Source organism: Microcaecilia unicolor, chromosome 8 (genome assembly GCF_901765095.1).
Source record: "Microcaecilia unicolor chromosome 8, aMicUni1.1, whole genome shotgun sequence".
Classification (NCBI taxonomy): domain Eukaryota; kingdom Metazoa; phylum Chordata; class Amphibia; order Gymnophiona; family Siphonopidae; genus Microcaecilia; species Microcaecilia unicolor.
In genome coordinates, this window is record NC_044038.1 from 225,148,050 (window position 1) to 225,168,593 (window position 20,544).

A 20,544-nucleotide genomic window follows, 5' to 3' on the forward strand; every position below is an offset into this window, starting at 1 on the left:
GGGGGTTCTTTCGCCGGGGGATCAGGGGTTCTTTTGCCGGGGGGGGGGGGCATCGCGCTGTTCCGGGGGTAGCGCTGCACCCGGGGGGCGGGGCGCATCAGCGATCCGCCCCGGGTGTCAGCCCCCCTAGGAACGCCACTGCCCTCACATATATGGATAATATCTGGCCTCTTATCAATTTGAACGGCTTAATATTATCTGAATATTTTTTTTTTAAATGCACGATGGCCTTTGAATATCAACCCAAATGTTCCTACTGGTAAATTTACTTCTTACCAAGGGACCTCAGATAAGGCTGGGTCTCTAGAATCCAATAATTGATCAGATTCTTTGCTCCAAATCAGGCCATTTCTTTAGTATTCCTAAGTGTCTCTTCACTCGGCACTGCCTGACCTAATTTCCTGCTCCAGTTGCATTTTTTAAAGCGTAAAGCCAACTCGCTATCACTGATGTTCCCTTTCCTTTGTCTCTCTGCTGCTTTTTTTTTTTTTTAATTAAAGCTCCTCAGTTTCTTCTTTGTGCCATGAGACAAATGAAATATCTCTACAAGTCTGTCATCAGATTTTCATTTCTCTAGGGCAGAGGTTTTCAACCTAGTGCTTGGGACACACCCAGTCAGTCAGGTTTTCAGGATATCTACAATGAATATACACGAGGTAAATTTGCAAACAATGGAGGTAGCACATGCAAATCTATCTCATGCATATTCATTGTGAATATCCTGAAAACCTAACTGGCTGGGTGTGTCCTGAGGATTGCATTGAGACCCAGTGCTCTAGAGCAGGGGCGTCGCTGCTATGGGGCCATGGGGGCCTGGGCCCCGTAGATTTGGCCCTGGACCCCCCTACCGATGACCCTCTCGACCCCCCCCCTGCCCGCCCGCTCGCTCGCCATCCCGTCACCTGCCTGTGCTGGCGGGGGACCCCATCCCCCGCCAGCCAAAGTCTTCTTCCTTCCTTTCAGGTTTCTGAGTCTGACGTCCTGCAGGTACAATGTGCTGGACGTCAGAAACCTGAAAGGAAGGAAGAAGACTTCGGCTGGTGGGGGATGGGGTCCCCCGCCAGCACAGGTAGGCGACGGCAAGCGAGCGAGCGGGCGGGGGGGGGTCGAGAGAGGCGGTGTCGGCAATGATGATGATGGTGGCGGCGGGGGGGGGGTGGCAGCGGCGGCGGCAGGGGGGGGGCTGGAATGTGCCCCCTCACCTCGGCTCTGGCCCCCCCTGCCTCTTCGTCACCCTCTTCTTTTTTAATTACCTTATGGTGTCCCAGAAGAAAAGGTAGAAGCATCAGCATCCCTCCGTCATGGACGATCCACCAAACATCAATGTTGCCTTCAGAAAACCTTTCCTGGTTGCCCGGAAACATGACAACGTTTTTGGTGACAATTAGTGCCAGATGTGCTGCAGTTGTTTCTCGGACGAGCTCTGTGATTGGAGAGGAAAGTGGCCAATAAGAGACATGGAGGTAAGATGAGTCTTTGTGTACTGGTTGCTTAGAGCAGTGCTTCTCAGCACTGTCCTGGAGCTACACCCGGCCAGTTGGGTTTTCAGGATTGCCGCAATGAACGTATATAACCTAGGGGGTTCTTTTATAAAGCTACGTAGGCACCTGTGCACGCCCAATGCATGCCAATTTGGAATTACCGCCGGGCTACCGTACGGCCTGAGCAGTAATTAAATTTTTTTACACGCGTTCAATGCACACCGGAAAATATATTTTATTTTCCGGCGCGTAGCACTACCCGGGTGGTATTCGGCATTGTACACGTGCTGATGATTACTGCTAAATGAATGGGTGGCAGTAAGGTCTCAGGCCCAAAATGGAAGTGCGCCAATTTTGATTTTGCCGCATGTCCATTTTCGGCCCCCCCAAAAAAGGCCTTTTTTGCTGGTGCGCTGAAAAATGGACCTGCATGCGTCCAATACACGAGTCTACAACAGTGCACATTAATAAAAGGACCCCTAGATGTGCATATATTGAAGACCAATCAACTGCAAATCTAGCTTATGCATATTCATTATGATAATCCTGAAAACTCGACTGGCTAGGCGTACCTCTAGGAGAAGGTAGAGAAAATCCCGTCCCCTGTAAAGTACTATTTTATTTCCCAACTGGCTGATTGAAATTCCTAGGAGATTTATTTTAACCTAGAGAAGAGAACATTTATCTAAGCCAATCCAATGGAGGCTCCAGGGCACTCTACCAGTTTAGCTTTCTCTTAGCTCCATTTTATTATTTATTGCTTGATTTACTAATTTCTATTCCGCCCACAACTCAGCAGATTACATACATAATAAAAATCTACATAAGTACATAAGTATTGCCATACTGGGAAAGACCAAAGGTCCATCGAGCCCAGCATCCTGTTTCCAACAGTGGCCAATCCAGGTCACAAATACCTGGCAAGATCCCAAAAAAGTACAAAACATTTTATACTGCTTATCCCAGAAATAGTGGATTTTCCCCAAGTCCATTTAATAACAGTCTATGGACTTTTCCTTTAGGAAGCCATCCAAACCTTTTTTTAAACTCCGCTAAGCTAACCGCCTTTACCAAATTCTCTGGCAACGAATTCCAGAATTTAATTGAGTAGAGAGGTGTGGTAGCCATGTTAGTCCACTTTAAAGGTAATCAATAGAAATAAAACAAAATAAAACATGAAAAAGAAAATAAGATGATACCATTTTTATTGGACATAACTTAGTACATTTCTTGATTAGCTTTCGAAGGTTGCCCTTCTTCGTCAGATCGGAAATAAGCAAATCTTGGTAGATGACAGTATATATAAGTGAGACATCAAAGCATTTCAGTGACAATCTAACAGGGTGGGGATGGAGGTGAATGGGTGAGACAGGGGGATATGCATGGAGACAGGAGAGTGACAAAGCAGTACAATTTACAATTTCATGGCTTAAAATGGGCCAGAAAGCCCAGATCTCTGCTAAGTCCTGTCTGGTGGGTGTCAAAACATTCAATCATTCTGACTTCAAAGGTCTTACGTTCCTGTATTGTTTTAAAGTTACCTTTCAGGATTCTTACTATGAAATCACTAGTACAGTGTTCTGTTTTTGTAAAGTGTTGCCCCCACAGGCGTGGCATCCTGGCTGGCAATGGCGTTTTTCATGTGATGTCTATGTAAGACAAATCCTGTTTTTAGCATCTGGCTTGTTTCTCCAACATAGCATCCTTGGTCACATTTTTTACACTGGATGATGTAGACCACATTGGAAGACGAGCATGTGAAGGACTCCTCTATGTTGAATGTCTTTCCTCTGTGAATGACTGTGGGGTCCCGTGAGATGTTTTGGCATATTCTGCAGCTGGATACACTGCAAAGATGCGTGCCACTCTCCTCGTCCTGAGTCTGTGTTAGGAGCTTACTTCTAACTAGCCTATGTTTATAAGTTGGGTGGCCGTCCGAAAGCCAGCACTGGTGGAGATGGGAACACCCCTTCCAGTAATTCATCCTCCCAGAGTTTAATTAAACGTTGTGTGAAGAAACATTTTCTCCGATTCATTTTAAATTTACTACATTGTAGCTTCATCGCATGCCCCCTAGTCCTAGTATTTTTGGAAAGCATAAACAGACACTTCACATCTACCCTTTCAACTCCACTCATTATTTTATAGACCTCTATCATATCTCCCCTCAGCCGACATTTTTCCAAGCTGAAGAGCCCTAGCCGCTTTAGCCTTTCCTCATAGGGAAGTCGTCCCATCCCCTTTATCATTTTCGTCTCCCTTCTCTGCACCTTTTCTAATTCCACTTTATCTTTTTTGAGATGCGGCGACCAGAATTGAACACAATATTTGAGGTGCGGTCGCACCATGGAGCAATACAAAGGTATTATAACATCCTCATTTTTGTTTTCCATTCCTTTCCTAATAATACCTAACATTCTATTTGCTTTCTTAGCCGCAGCAGCACACTGAGCAGAACATTTCAACGTATCATCAACAATGACACCTAGATCCCTTTCTTGGTCTGTGACTCCTAACGTGGAACCTTTTATGACGTAGCTGGTTCCTCTTTCCCATATGCATCACTTTGCACTTGCTCACATTAAACGTCATCTGCCATTTAGACACCCAGTCTCTCAGTCTCATAAGGTCCTCTTGTAATTTTTCAGAATCCTCCCGCGATTTAACGACTTTGAATAACTTTGTGTCATCAGCAAATTTAATTATCTCACTAGTTACTTCGAGACAGCATGGTTTTACCAGAGGGAAATCGTGCCAAACGAATCTCATTGAAATCTTTGATTGGGTAACTGGAGAATTGAATCATCGACGTGCTATAGACGTAATCTACTTAGATTTTAGCAAAGCTTTTGACACGGTTCCCCACAGGAGGCTCTTAAATAAACTAGATGGGCTGAAGATAGGTCCCGAAGTGGTGAACTGGATTAGGAACTGGTTGACGGACAGACGACAGAGGGTGGTGGTAAATGGAGTTCGCTCGGAGGAGGGAAAGGTGAGTAGCGGAGTGCCTCAGGGATCAGTGCTGGGGCCGATTCTGTTCAATATATTTGTGAGTGACATTGCCGAAGGGTTAGAAGGTAAAGTTTGCCTATTTGCGGATGATACTAAGATTTGCAACAGAGTGGACGCCCGGGAGGGAGTGGAAAGTATGAAAAGGGATCTGAGGAAGCTAGAAGAATGGTCTGAGGTTTGGCAATTAAAATTCAATGCGAAGAAATGCAAAGTGATGCATTTAGGGAGTAGAAACCCACGAGAGACGTATGTGTTAGGCGGGGAGAGTCTGATAGGTACTGAGGGGGAGAGGGATCTTGGGGTGATAGTATCTGAGGATCTGAGGGCGACGAAACAGTGTGACAAGGCGGTGGCCGTAGCGAGAAGGTTGCTAGGCTGTATAAAGAGAGGTGTGATCAGCAGAAGAAAGGAAGTGTTGATGCCCCTGTACAAGTCGTTGGTGAGGCCCCACCTGGAGTATTGAGTTCAGTTTTGGAGGCCATACCTTGCGAAGGATGTTAAAAAAATGGAAGCGGTGCAAAGAAAAGCTACGAGGATGGTATGGGATGGTATGGGATTTGCGTTCCAAGACGTATGACCAAAGACTTGCTGACCTGAACATGTATACCCTGGAGGAAAGGAGGAACAGGGGTGATATGATACAGACGTTCAAATACTTGAAAGGTATTAATCCGCAAAAAAATCTTTTCCGGAGATGGGAAGGCGGTAGAACGAGAGGACATGAAATGAGATTGAAGGGGGGCAGACTCAAAAAAGATGTCAGGAAGTATTTTTTCACGGAGAGGTGGTGGATGCTTGGAATGCCCTCCCGCGGGAGGTGGTGGAGATGAAAACGGTAACAGAATTCAAACATGCGTGGGATATGCATAAAGGAATCCTGTGCAGCAGGAATGGATCCTCAGAAGCTTAGCTAAAATTGGGTTGCGGAGCAGGTGGGGGGAAGAGGGGTTGGTGGTTGGGAGGCTAGGATAGGGGAGGGCAGACTTATACAGTCTGTACCAGAGCCGGTGATGGGAGACGGGACTGGTGGTTGGGAGGCGGGAAATACTACTGGGCAGACTTATACGGTCTGTGCCCTGAAAAAGACAGGTACAAATTCAAGATATGAGTTTATCTTGGGCAGACTAGATGGACCATGCAGGTCTTTTTTCTGCCGTCATATACTATATTACTATGTTACTATCTCTAGGTCATTTATAAATATGTTAAAAAGCAGCAGTCCCAGCACAGACCCCTGGGGAACCCCACTAACTACCCTTCTCCATTGAGAATGCTGACCATTTAACCCTGACCTCCTACCCCATGACTCTCCAATTTCCTCTGGAGTCTTTCATGAGGTACTTCGTCAAACGCCTTCTGAAAATCCAGATACGCAATATCAACCGGCTCACCTTTATCCACATGTTTGTTCACCCCTTCAAAGAAATGTAGTAGATTGATGAGGCAAGATTTCCCTTCACTAAATCCATGTTGACTTTGTCTCACTAATCCATGCTTTTGAATATGCTCTGTAATTTTGTTCTTATTTATTTCAATTTCTGTTTATTGTGAGTCAGATAATCAATTACAACCAAATAAGTGTAAAAAATAAAGCATTATACAAAATTTGAACTCGTTGTAACAACTATTGCAACTTATATTGAAAACATTTGAGTCTTTCATATATCTACCAACTCTGCCAAGTGTAGAGATATTGCTCACATTTTCTCCCTCCCTACCTCCCCCCTCCCTCCTTCCCTTGATAGTGAGATACTTGTTTATCTAACATATACATTAATTTCTCATAGGGCTTCACATGTTCATAAGATGACTTTTCCCGGCTGGTGTGAGCGTTTGCCAAAAGGGTGTCCAAATACGGAAGAAGGCAGATTCTGAAAACCTGGAGTCAGACTTAGCCTCTCTCCACTCAAACCTCATATAGTCAATCATTTTACTGCGCCATTGTTGAATGGTAGGACTTTTGTAGGAAATCCATTCTTTCAATATAACTGCTTTCGCTATTGTAGTTGCTCTGCGTACAAATCCTTTATATCCTGCTGGTATGGGGGTGGTCAATAATGGTTTTCCAAACAATAAAAGTGGAGTGCGTTTCCATGGTGTGTGCCACAGTGTCGAAATATACTTTAATAAATTAGTCCAGAAGGCTGTTATCTTGGGACAGGACCAAAACATATGGCCCAGAGTAGCGCCCTGGGCCAGACACTTAGGGCATGCTCCATCCGGGGACACTCCCGCATGGAATGCCCTTCGAGGTGACATGTGTATCCGCATTAGAAACTTATAATCCATCTCTTGATACGACACCAATTTTGAGGAGCTCCGGATACTGCGAACAAAGTCTTGGAGAGCTGGCCTTGACACTGACACTGACAGCTCCTCACTCCAAGACGCCGCCAGTGCCTCATAGTTGGGTTCCTGTACTGAGTCTCTAATATGTCTGTGATGCATCCGCATTGGCACTTTTGTTTGTGATTGCAAAGAAAAGGCGGAGGACAGCTCCTCCTGTACATCTTCTGTTAACGTTGTCCATGGGATGCTATGGACGTAGTGTCTCAGTTGGTAATAATGGAAACGATCTGAGGGTAGTAGTCTGAATTGATTTTGTAACTCCTCATACGACCGTATCTGGCCCTCTTCTGTTAGTACATGGACTAAATAGATCAGCCCATTCCTCCGCCATCTGACAAAAGCAGGATAGATATTCCCTGGGGGAAAGCCAGGATTACCACAAATAGCCATAAATGGAGTTGTTCTTGCTGAGAACTGATGGTGACGACAGATCCACCTCCAGGTTGCCCTTGCCGTGGGGATGATATATGAGTCTGTCAATATGGGTGGTAATGGGCCTCCTCCCACATGGAGTAGGCAACTAAAATGAGTATCTTGAGTGAGAGTCGTCTCCATTTGAGTAGCCGAGAATACCGATGTTGACCGAAACCAGTCTGAAATATGTCTCATGCTACTAGCTATAGTGAGATAACGAATGCTTAACAGACCTAGCCCTCCATGTTCCACCGGGACACATAGAGACTTGATGGATAGCCGGGCCCGCTTTTTCCTCCATAAGAAACATTGTAGGTGCTTATTCAATTTCTTCTCATCTTCAGGCCTGAGGAAGAGAGGCAGCGTCTGGAAGATGTAAATCCACTTCGGCACCAGCAGAATATTATACAGTGCTATTCTTCCTAGTAGGGACAGTGGGTAATCTGTCCACAGCTTCAACCTGTGACAAGTCATCTCCATCAAAGGAGTTACATTCTCATGATATAGTCTTGTCATATCCTGAGTTATATACGTACCCAGGTATTTAATTCTATTCTCCGCCCATGATAAAGGAGTGTCCAATTCCTGTGCGCCCTTAATTGTGGGGAAAACCCTGAGGCCTACCGATTTATGCACATTTAAAATAAAACCTGAAATTCTCCCAAATTCCTGGATCATATCCAGCAACTTTCCCAGAGTGGTCTGCGGCTGTGTGGTAATAATCATGAGGTCATCTGCGAAGGACAAGGCCTTAACTGTTTCTCCTCCCACTCGCACCCCTGGGATCTCTCCCGAGTGTTTGATGGCTCTCAGCAAGGGTTCCATAGCCAATATAAAGAGTGATGGTGAAAGAGGGCAACCCTGTCTAGTACCCTTTTTTATGTGAAAAGATTGGGACTGTACTCCATTAATTAATACTGCTGCTTCCGGATCTGAGTACAAAGCTCTTATAGCCCCCAAAATCCACCCACCAAACCCTACGTGTGACAATACCGTAAATATGTATTCCCATTCGATCTTATCAAATGCTTTTTCAGCGTCTAGGGAATACATACAAGTTGGAATTTGGTGTTGATGACTAGATGCCATAGCCAGTAATAATCTACGAACATTACTAGCTGCTTGTCTGGCTTTGACAAATCCCACCTGTTCCTCTCCAACCAATCTGGGTAGAATGTTTGATAGACGATTAGCTATAATTTTGGCTAGAATCTTGAGATCGACATTAATTAAGGAGATAGGTCTGTAAGAGTTAGCCTGGTCCTCCGGGCGGCCTGGTTTATGAATTAACGTAATAAATGCCTTATTAAAGTGTGATGGAAATGTACCCTCCCCAATGATCTGTTCATAAAATTCGTGTATCCTAGGGTAGAAAGAAGGAGGTAACAGCTTGTAAAACTCCCCAGAGTATCCGTCTGGGCCTGGCGCTGATCCAGCCGGTAAAGATTTGATCACATCTTGTATTTCTTTGAGATTTAAGGGTCGTTCTAGATCACCCTGCTCTTCTGCTGTCAAGTGTGGTAAGCCTACCTGGTCCAGGAATTGAATGGTCTCTTTGCTGCCCAGTGTCTGAGACGACTCATATAGGGAGCTAAAGAAGTTCTTAAGGATTCCAGCTATCTCCTCACTCTTATTATGAAGTTTCCCTTTATGATCTCTAAGGGTCACTATGGGTTTCCGCAGTCCCCCGGATTGAGTCAATCTCGTTAGAAAGGCCCCCGACCGGTCCCCATATCGTTGAAATTTGTATTTTTGGTATGTCATGGAGCGTCGAGCCCTTTGGTGTATCAGGGAGTTAAGGGCCACCTGGACTGTGTGAAGTTGTTCCTTTGTGGATGCTGTAGAGTGTTTAAGATGTTGCTTTTTGGCTCTAAGCAGGTCTTTTTCTAACTTTAATATTGCTGAGGCAATTTTCTTGTTATGTGCTGAGGCATATGCTATAATATCGCCTCGTAGCACCGCTTTGGCAGTTGCCCAAAATAAATCCGGTTGATCTTTATGTTGATCATTATTAATGGAATAATCCTCCCATTTCTGAGCTAAATATGATCTAAAATCCTTATCTTGAGACAAGTGAGCTGGAAATCTCCACTTCCTCGCCTGCTGGTAGAACCCTGAAGATTCCACATCCATCCACACAATGGAGTGGTCCGAGATCTCCTCCGGGCCAATTTCCACATTCAACACCCATGGGAAAGTGGTGTGAGAAACCAATATATAATCTATTCGGGAAAAAGTCCCGTGGGCACGAGATTCATGGGTGTAGTCTCGTTCTGTTGGGTGGAGGCCACGCCATGTATCCACCAAGTTTAATGTTTGCATGAAGTGAGATAGGGCATGTGATCTCGGGCCTCCTCTATATGCCGAGCGAGGGTTAGAACAATCATATTGTGGTTGGGACACCAAATTAAAGTCGCCCATCACCATGAGCTGCTTCGAGAGGTAGGGCATACACACTTGGACCAACTGAGCAAAAAATTTTGGATCATATGTATTTGGACCGTATAAACCCAATATCACAAATTCCCTGTCTTGTATCCATACCCGAATCATAATATAACGCCCCTCCTGGTCCACTGCAATTACCTCTGACTTGGCCGCAAGCCCTTTCCGGATTAATATGGCCACCCCACCTTTACGGTCTCCAGATGTGGATGAGTGTACTTCTCCCACCCACTGGCGTTTTAATTTTGCGTGTTCTGCCTCTGAGAGTCTGGTTTCTTGTAAACAACCCACATCTGTTTTATGCCTATTTAGGGCTGATAAGATTTTTGCTCTTTTAATCGGGGTTGAAATACCTCCCACGTTCCACGTGGAGAAGCGGATGGATTTAACTGTTACAGTTGTGTGACTTTCCCATCGCTGACTCTAAAGGGTTGACACCATTCCTCGGGCGCCCAGCCTCGCCCAAGGAACCCCGTGATCCAATTCTCCACCTTATGTGTATATCCCCCATTTTTATATAAAGGTCCCATGTGAGCCTAGTGCTTCCCTTACAATGTGCATAAATCATGTATCTCATCCTATCACCCTTCCCAGCCCAACCCCCCTCCCCCCTTCCCTGACCTAATCCCTTCTTCAACCTGTTACTCGCTATTAACCCAACTATAATTCTTATGGAAATCAATGATGATGACCTCCCCTCTCCCCCACCACCCGGCACTCCAAAACAACAATTTATTTAACCTTAATTACATTGGCCTGTTCCTTAGAATACTCACTACTCCAACAGTTTGAGCTCTTTATCACCCAGATCTCTCTGATTGTCCAAGTTTCAGTCTCAAGGAGGAAGAGATCTAAGTAATTCTGCTGGGACCTCCTGTGGTGCTCTGTAAGTCTGCCATTTCTCCTGGTGATATACTTTTAGGATCGCAGGGTATATCAAGGCAAATCTTTGTTTATTGATAGCTAAAGATTTACATGTAGGTCCAAATGCTCGACGTCGTTCTTGTAGTGCAGCGGAAAAGTCTTGGAATATTTTAATAGGAGCCCCTTCAAAAACTAAAGAGTCTCGTTTCTGCCGCATCCCACGCAATATTTCCACTTTATGGATGTAATTGTGCACTTTTATCATAATTACTCTTGGCCTCTGATTTGGGCCTGTCTTGCGTCCCACACGATGGGCTCTTTCAAGGCACAGTGGCTCCACACTATCCGACAATGCGAATTCCGACTTGAGCCACTTCTCTAGTACTTCTGGTAAGTGGTGTTCCGGAGTGGTTTCTGGGAACCCGATAATACGCAAATTATCTCGCCTCGATCGATTTTCCAAGTCGTCTACAAGCTGTGAGTGTTTCTGCACCAGCTCTGCGAGTTCCGTCAACCTCGACGATATTCCGGCCTCCTCATCCTCCACCGCCGACATTCGCTGTTCTAATTCACCCGTTCGCTTTGTAGTCTCTGCTAGTAGCGATTCAAAAGCGGTGAGCTGCCCCGAGAGTTGCTGTAGCTGTTGTAGTTGTGGTTCCATTGCTGATTTGACCACCACAGTCAATTGCTGCAACTGAGCCTCAGTGAACTCCGCAGGGGTTTTTTCTGGTGTCGGGTTCGCGGCCATCTTGGAATCGAGCGTTCTAGTCTTCTCCTCTTTCTTTCCGCTTTTTGGAGGCATGCTGGATTCTGATCGAGTGACAAACTGGTCCATAAAGTCCTTTTTCACTCTCCTCCTCTTGGGGTGGCGATTTGGAACCGTGGCCCTCGCTGCCGGGTGCGGGTGGGAGGGCGAGGTCTCAGAGGAGAGCTACAACACGTCTGCTCTCTTCAACTCATCACGTGATCTCCGTAATTTTGTTCTTAATAATAGTCTCTTACCATTTTGCCCGGCACCGAGGTCAGACTCACCGGTCTATAATTTCCTGGATCTCCCGGATAGAACACAAACGGATCAGATTTTCTAAAAGTGATAGTCCCCTTGGTAAAAGGCTTTATTGGTCATGTCTTAGGCTCAGGACATTGAACTTAAGTTATAGGCTGTTATCTGATTATAGAGTCCTCTAACTTGAGAGACATTGCCAAATGACGGTAAGGTTTATTCAGCATTCCAGTACATTCCTGAAATGCTCTCTCAAATGTTTGCTATGTGCTCCATTCTGCGTTGAAAGAGGTTTAAGCCAAGCATGCATTTCACCACTATTTGGAGTGGAGGAGTGGCCTAGTGGTTAGGGTGGTGGACTTTGGTCCTGAGGAACTGAGTTTGATTCCCACTTCAGGCACAGGCAGCTCCTTGTGACTCTGGGCAAGTCACTTAATCCTCCATTGCCCCATGTAAGCCGCATTGAGCCTGCCATGAGTGGGAAAGCGCAGGGTACAAATGTAACAAAAATAAAATAGATACTATTGGAGATTCTACATGGAATGATGCTATTATTGGAGATTCTACATGGAATGTTGCTACTGTTGGAGATTCTACATGGAATGTTGCTATTCCACTAGCAACATTCCATGTAGAAGGCTGCGCAGGCTTCTGTTTCTGTGAGTCTGACGTCCTGCACGTACGTACAGAACGTCAGACTCACAGAAGCAGAAGCCTTGCGCGGCCACATTGGTGATCTGCAAGGGCCGACTTCTACATGGAATATTGCTAGTGGAATAGCAACGTTCCATGTAGAATCTCAAATAGTAGCAACAGTGGAGGAGTGGCCTAGTGGTTAGGGTGGTAGACTTTGGTCCTGGGAAACTGAGGAACTGAGTTCAATTCCCACTTCAGGCACAGGCAGCTCCTTGTGACTCTGGGCAAGTCATTTAACCCTCCATTGCCCCCCCGGGGCTGGTGGTTGGGAGGCGGGGATAGTGCTGGACAGACTTGTACGGTCTGTGCCAGAGCTGGTGGTTGTGAGGCAGGGCTGGTGGTGGGGAGGTGAGGATAGTGCTGGGCAGACTTATACGGTCTGTGCCTGTGCCAGAGCCGGTGGTTGGGAGGTGGGGCTGGTGGTTGGGAGGCGGGGATAGTGCTGGGCAGACTTATACGGTCTGTGCCCTGAAGAGCACAGGTACAAATCAAAGTAAGGTATACACAAAAAGCAGCAAATATGAGTTATCTTGTTGGGCAGACTGGATGGACCGTGCAGGTCTTTTTCTGCCGTCATCTACTATGTTACTATGTTACTATGTATGTAAGCCGCATTGAGCCTGCCATCAGTGGGAAAAACACGGGGTACAAATGTAACAAAAAAAAAAAAGTTGTTCCAGAAAGGTGAAGGTTGGCTAAAAATAAGCTAAATAAATAATAATCAATTTGTTCTATCAGAAGGCATGTGAGAAAAGGATGCTAGACAAGATAATGGACGCAATGCAAACCTAGCAGCATGTGATTTCTGTGCAGTTCGCTAGTCACGGTTTGTTTTAGTTAATTTGAATATCACAAAGACAATTCACATGAGGAATACTAAAAAATTATTATTTCCTTCTTCCTTCATCAAATGAGAAAAATATTCCAATTGGGGAATGCTAATTTTTGCTAATGCATTGATGGGAAAAGAACACAGTAACATCAGCTTCTGCAGAAACTAAATGCGATGTTTACCTGCCCCATTAAGGACTTGGTGACTACCAGACACTAACACTCTTATTAACAGCTTCTGCACCCTAAAATCAGCCAGGCCAGTAAAACTCCTGTGCCAGATGCTTAGCATGGGTAGGGGGACAGGATCTGGGCAGGTTATAGGCGAAGATGGAGTGCGGCATAGGCACTGACTTCGTGGGTGCTGTGGGTGCTCGAGCAGCCCCAATATTTCACCCACCGGAAGATTGTTCACCCACCGGAAGTTCGTTCCCTCCCTCCCTCCTCCCTTCGAGTTCCAGGCCCCCTCCCTCCAAATTTTAAAAGTCATCTATTTTACCTCGTCGGGGTTAGGGCGGCAGCAGCGGTAAAAAGCATGCAGGCTCGGCTCGGTGCTTAGTTGTTTTCCCTTCTCTCTCTCTCAGCTCTGGTCCCGCCCTCATTTCCTGTTTCCACAAGGGCGGGGCTAGAGCAATAACCCTCTCCAGACCGCCCAAGTATAGAACCCCCTCTCAAGATCCCTCCCTGCATCAAGACACCCCATTCAACCAAGGGCCCTCCACAAAGCAACATTTCCTCCTCAAGACTACAGCTAGGGGTCACAGCCACCATTTTGAACCATGGGGCAGGAGATGAGGGGGACCACTCTTGCCCCATCCACTAGCTAGCCAGGGATTCCCCCCTGGGGTTGAGGGAGAGTCAGGCTGTGGTCCTTAAGGGGGGTGTTTGCTCCGGGGGTGCCTTGATTGGGGGTCTTGAGGGGATTCTTTACTTTCAGGTGGTCTTAAGAAGCAGTCTTCATTTGGGGGTTTGGAGAGAGATTTATTTTCACATATCACCTTTTTTTTAATATACCACAAATAGTCAATACATCTAAGCGGTTTACAAATAATAGCAAGTTATAGGGAAAGAGGGAGCGAAATGGGAGGAGAATAGAATTACAATCGAATTGTTATAAGCGTACGGGATGGGCAGTTGAAACTACTATAGAAATAGACTGGAAACAATAGAAGGGAGGACGTGAGAAGAGGCATGAGACAGGTGAATCAAGGGGAAACAGCTGCTGAATGGCCGAAGAACACAACAAATCAATATAAAATCATGACAACGAAGAAGGGAAAGCATGTGAGAAAAAATAAGCTTTTAGTAGGGCCTTGAATTTCAAAAAGTCGAAGCGAAGATACAAGAAAGTATTGCTCGGTGGGATGTTGATCGCGGGGGCTTGAATCTGGGTGAGGGAACTGAGTTGCATGCTTGTTTTGTTTTTTGGGTGGGGGGGGGGAATTAGCACAGGGGCTCATGTCAAGTGCTTTGGGAGGTATCATGGGTGCATCTGCACTATCTGGGAAGCGTTTTGACATGGGCCACCATGCTGTCTGCTGCGTAAGGTCAATACCGGGCAGGTGCTGACTATTCTATTAAGTTATAGCAAGTGTAAATCTTTAATGAACTTTGGTAAACATCCGCTAAGACTACCAAAAAAATACTTCTGCTATTAAACAGAGTTAATGATGTCCACATTATATAGGAACAAAGCTGATGGTTGGGAAACTCTAAGGGGCCCCTCTTCCTAAAGCTTAGCATGAACTAAATGCTAAGAAACCCATAGGTATAAAAGGGGCTTCTTAACATTTAGGTCGTGCAAATTCCGTTAGCTTTAAGTAAAAGGACCCCTAAAAGCCATTCTCTTTTTCTTTCTTGTTTTTTGTTTTCTTACAGATGAAGATTTGGTTCACCTATGATATAATCTAAAAAAAAAAAAAGTGTACAGTCGATCTGATAGGGCATACTATATTTCTCGAAAGGTTAGGTGCCGAAAGCAGCATTGAAGAGGTGAGTTTTAAGCAGAGATTTGAAGATGGGTAGGGACGGGGCTTGGCGTAGGGGTTGAGGAAGATTGTATATATATATATAGTATGCCCTATCAGATCGACTCTACACTTGTCTTTTAGATTGTACACTTGTCTTTAGATTGTAAGCTCCTTGAGCAGGGACTGTCCTTCCATGTTAAAATTGTACAGTGCTGCGTAACCCTAGTAGCGCTTTAGAAATGTTAAGTAGTAGTAGTAGTATATAATATGCTGTTTAGACATGGTCTGGCCGATATTCAAAAAGCTCCAGGCCAGTTAAATAGCGTTTTAGCACCTGACTGCAAATATTCAGCAAGAGATAACCAGTTATCTCCCCTGAATACTAACTGTTAGCAGCTAGCTGCTAACCAGCTATATCACGTGACACAGCCGGTTAAGCATGGATATTGAGCGTCAAACCGCCTATGTTTAGCAATTAAAACAGGCTGCATAAATAGCAGGCCCTCTCTTTAACTGCTAAGAAATTAACCGGTTAGTGCTAATTATTGGTGTACAATAGTGGTGTACAGTAGGTTTTTGGTGAGTTTGGGGTAGCAGTGAGATGTGTACCTGGGACCTTTTATGTGAAGTCCATTTCAGTGCCCCCTAGGGTGCCTCACTACTCAGTCACTTGAGTTGTTTCAATAAAGATCACCTTTTTGAATGAGTGTCTCCCTTGGTTTCGTAGAAGTTCCAATCTATCCTACTCTTTGGATTCTCTCTTTGGGATGTCTTTGTGGCCAGTCTACTAAGAATGCTGCCTCTTCTCATTTATTTATTTGGATTTTGCTCACACCTTTTTCAGTAGTAGCTCAAAGTGAGTTACATTCAGGTACACTGGATATTTCTCTGTCCCAGGAGGGCTCACAATCTAAGTTTGTACCAGAGGCAATGGAGGGTTAAGTGACTTGCCCAAGATCACAAGGAGCAGCAGAGCAGTGGGATTTGAACCGGCCACCTCTGGAGTTCAAGACTAGGGCTCTAACCACTAGGCCACTCCTCCACTCCGGGCCTATATTGTCTAGGGAAAGGGAAAGGGGTTGAGAATTGATATACTGCCTTTCTGTGGTTACAATCAAAACTGTTTACAAATTATATTTACTGTGAAACCTACTACGGGGGTGAGAAGAGAATTGTGGCTTATCTTCAAGCAGGCACTGAAACTTAAGTTTCACCTAGTTCCTTAAACAGGTTGCCGAGATCTTCACCAAAAGAGCCACTTGCCTCAAAAAGGCAACTTCATCAGATGAGATTTAGAAGTTGCACCTGCAGGCCAATTTTGCAACTACAGCTGTCAACATGCTGTGATAGCCATAGAAATACCATGACCCATAGTGAAGAGTAGGTCTTAAATAGCGTCTATCAAGTAGGCCAGACCAGCTTCCAACTGGGCTGGAGGAAGTCCATCCTGAGATGTGGACTGCTGATGCCACTTTAGGCATGTCACTTGAAGACCCAGAGAATTCACTTCAAAGGCTTGCTTCAGAGCATTTTCAAATTTTCTGTCCTGAAGATTCTTCAGAGCGATACCTCCTTCATCACAGTCGTTAGCAGAGAATCCATTCAGGGAATCTGGAATTTCTTCTTCTCCTCAAGCACTAAGGAATAAAGGTGTGCCATGGCCCTTCCCACCTTAAGCCCCGTACCCAGAGTTCTGCTGAGATCAAATCTGGTAGGTCAGGATGCATGAAAATGCCTTAGAGAGGGGCCTCGAAGGCCTTTCATAATAGAAGAATCTTGAGTCTCCGAAGCTGACACTGAAGGATCCTCAATAGAAGGGATAGCCAAGGCTTCAATAATTAGAGTGACCAGTTCCTCTTTGTGAAACAGTCTCAGCACTTTTGGGTCATCCCCCTCGTCAGTGAGGGTTCTACTGAAACTACTGAGGCTGCATGTGAAAGACAAGGGGATCCAGCTCAGCCAGATCCTGGAGGTCCAAACATGACCAATTGGGAGCAGGAGGAGCACTTTGCAATAGCTTGTTTTTGTGTGGTTTCCCCTTGGACAATTTTTTTTTTTCCGAAAATGGTCCTAAAAAATAGATGCACTGAGCACAAAAACATCTAGATTTTTGGACATTTTTCTCAAAACATCCAAAATCAAATTTAGATGTCATATCAAAAATGCCCCTCTTTACTTTTTGGTCTTGGCTCAGAATTCCTCTTTGATGTGGCTGGGTGACATGCTCCGTGAATCCTCTTCTGTTCAAGTGAGCACATGGCCTTAACCACCAGTACCAATACATCAGCCTCCATAATAGCATCACTCAGGTATATAATTAAAAGGAACTCAGACCATCTGGAAAATGGAAGCGATTTTGCAAGACACTGGCTTCAGCAATAACGTACGGGCATAATCGTATTTCTTTTAATGAGGATCTGCAAATGCATCATTGCATTCTTTTCTGTAAGCATTTTTAAAGTAAAAATATTTCTTCGCTGAACAATGAACTTAAAAGCAAACGCAACTTTGCATAGCAGAGCTCATGCTTTATTATGAGAAATGTCCTTCCCGAGGGCTGCTATCCAAAACAACAAAACCCTGAGCTGCCTCATAGGTTTTGGTTCGTTTTTGTTTGTTGTTTAGCCTCATAGGTTTCTCGTTTTTCTTTTGAAGGGTGCATGCCCTGTTTCCCAGCCAGTATGGTCATGGATGACCCATAGGAAATGTGGAGAGATGCAGGAAGGAAAAAAGAGAAGGCTCTTTCCAATCAATAAGGGAGACGTATATTTGAAAAAGGTATAACGTCTACTATAACAGGTCGACTCAACACCGCCGTGTTTCGGCGACGTAGCGCCTTCTTCAGGAGTCTTCCAACAGTATATCGAGTACTTGAGTGTTTACTACTCCAAGAAAAACAATTTTGAAGAACACGCAGTTCCTTCTCTTTCAGAGTAGTGACAGAAAAGCATACAGCAAGCGAGGCCGAAGTGGCACGACCAAAGAGAGATGCAGGACCATGTGCAGAGATTTACTGCAGTGCCTGATTTGCATAAATCAGTGGGGTTGAAAAGTGGGGCCATGTGCGTAAGCACAGCTGCTCAGCGGTAGGGACGACCCTGAGCATGTTTGTTCTAGCTATTGGACATTAAAATGTAAACAGCAGTTACTACTACTAATCATTTCTATAGTGCTACGAGACATACACAGCACTGTACACACTATATGCAGGTACTTTCTCTCTCCCTAGCAGGCTCACAATCTAAGTTTTTGTACCTGGGGCAATGGAGGGTTAAATGACTTGCCCAGTGCGAACTGAACCCAGATCGCCAGGATGAAAGCCTGCTGCGCTAACCATTAGGCTACTCCTCCATTCACTGAGGTTAGCCTCAGGTTAATGGGAGCTTGGACTTGATCAATCAGTTATGATTCTGCTTTGTTTTAATACAGCACCTTTGAGATTTCTAAGATGGCAGCCATATTTCATGGATACTTGGTGCCTTTTGCTCCTACTGTGCCTTAAATGATATCATGGCTTCACTATTGTAAGCTTGAGGCAAGTTGCAACTACAATAATTAAATATACAACCAAACTTTGGGCCCTGTTTACTATGCTGTGCTAAAAATTAGCGCGCGCTATCCATGTAGACGCCCATAGGAATATTATGGGTGCCTACATGGTTAGCATGTCCTAATGATTAGCACATGCTAAAAACGCTAGTGCGGCTTAGTAGACAAGGCCCATTATCTGATTTATCACCCACCCATCTTGTTTGCCTCAGTTTAGTTCTTTTTAAATGTCTTTTCAATGACATAAACTTTGGATGTGTTTCATTTCCAGGGCAGAGATTATTCCAGAGCCTACCACTCCCAAAAGCACCTTTACATGTAGATTGCAATTTCAATCCACTCGGCACAATCGAAAGACCTTTTGACTACAACGTAAGAGTCTAGATCAGTCATTCCCAAACCTGATCCTGGAGGCACCCTAGCCAATCAGGTTTTCAGGATACCCACAATGAATATTCATGAGATATTCCAGTACAACAAAAAAAAGTGGGAGAGCGACCAAGGATACCAAAGACAGGAAGATGTACATTAAATGAGAAAGTTTATTTGAAGTATGAAGACTTGACACAACGTCGTGTTTCGGCCGTTAGGCCTGCATCAGGAGTCTCTTTCACAGAATGTTTCTGAAAAATGATGAAGAGAAATCTTCAAAGTAGCACAATAGTCTTCACGAGGAGAGATGTCCGATAAGGGCAGTGGTGTGCTGGAGCAGGCTCTCACGGGCTCGCGAGAGTCGCTTGTTAAATTTTGAAGAATTTTGGGAGCCGGTTGTTAAAGTAGGCCCTCCATGGCTACTTTAACCACTGGCTCCCAAAATGTGGGCTCGGGCCCCCACCTCAATTCTCTTTTACTTTGCTGGTGGGGATGCTGAGCTTCGCCAGCCAAGTGAATAGACTGCTGCTGCTCCCCCCGCTCCTGATTTCCAGCTCTGAGCAGCAGGCTGAGACTTCTCCTGCATGTGCGAAGAAGTCCCAGCTTGCTGCTCAGAGCCAGAAATAAGCAGTGGGGTGTGGTGGCAGTTCATAGCATGCCTATATGAGGTGGAGAAAGAGGGGCATGCATTGTCCCCCCAGTCCACCCATGCCCCGCCCCCCCCCCCCCCAAATTGCAGGGCTGGCTATGTCCAGAGAGAGAGAGAGAGCCCGTTGTTCTAAGACACACACAGCTGATCTCAAGACGGCGGAGGAAATGGTTCTTTCTAGCCCCGCGTTTACAGAGCAACAGTTGACCCAGCTCACTACAGCATGAGATATTTGCATGCACTGCCTCCATTGTATGCAAATCTCTCTCATGAATATTTATTGTGGATATCCTGAAAACCTGACTTGCCTCCAGGACCAGGCTGGGAACTACTGGTCTAGATGGTTCATACAATTTCAGAAGGTTCTGCAAATACCTAGGGCCTTCCAAATATAATGCACAGTACACTAAGGGGTCCTTTTACAAAGCTATGGTAGAAGTGGTCTTAGCCCGCCCCTATGCAGTTTTTTCCTGCATGCTGGCTGTTTTTACAGCAGTCAGAAAATGGCTGATTTTTCCATTTTCCAAATTAATGGCCATGCACTGTTACCATTAGTGCGTGATCATTACCAAAAAAGAGCAAGTCCATACCGCCAGTGGCGTAGCGAGGGCGGCTGCCACCCGGGGCGGTTTGCCGCTGAGCACCCCCCCCCCCAGGTGCAGCATGACACTCCCCCTCGGCGCATCACCCAAGCCTCCCCTAGGCGCATCGACCCCCCCCACCTTGGCGCATCACCCAAGCCCCCCCTGAGTGCATTCTTACCTGCCGTGTGCACGCCTCTGGGGGGTGTCAGTTCCGCTGGTTCCCTGCTCCCTCTGCCCCGGAACAGCCCCGGAACAGGAAGTAACCTGTTCCGGGGAAGAGGGAGCAGGGAACCAGCGGAGCTGACACCCCCCCCCCCCCCCAGCA

The 20,544-nt window shown here is 45.6% G+C and overlaps 1 protein-coding gene across 1 annotated transcript in view; it reads right to left on the reverse strand.

The window, feature by feature from the left end:
• SLC12A5 (solute carrier family 12 member 5) overlaps nt 1-20,544 on the reverse strand; it is a gene marked incomplete at its 5' end in the record, with an annotated part of 169,621 nt that overhangs the window by 45,036 nt on the left and 104,041 nt on the right. Inside the window, 1 exon segment of the mRNA XM_030213464.1 lies at nt 1,254-1,423. Within this exon segment, the coding sequence (XP_030069324.1) occupies nt 1,254-1,423 (170 nt within the window).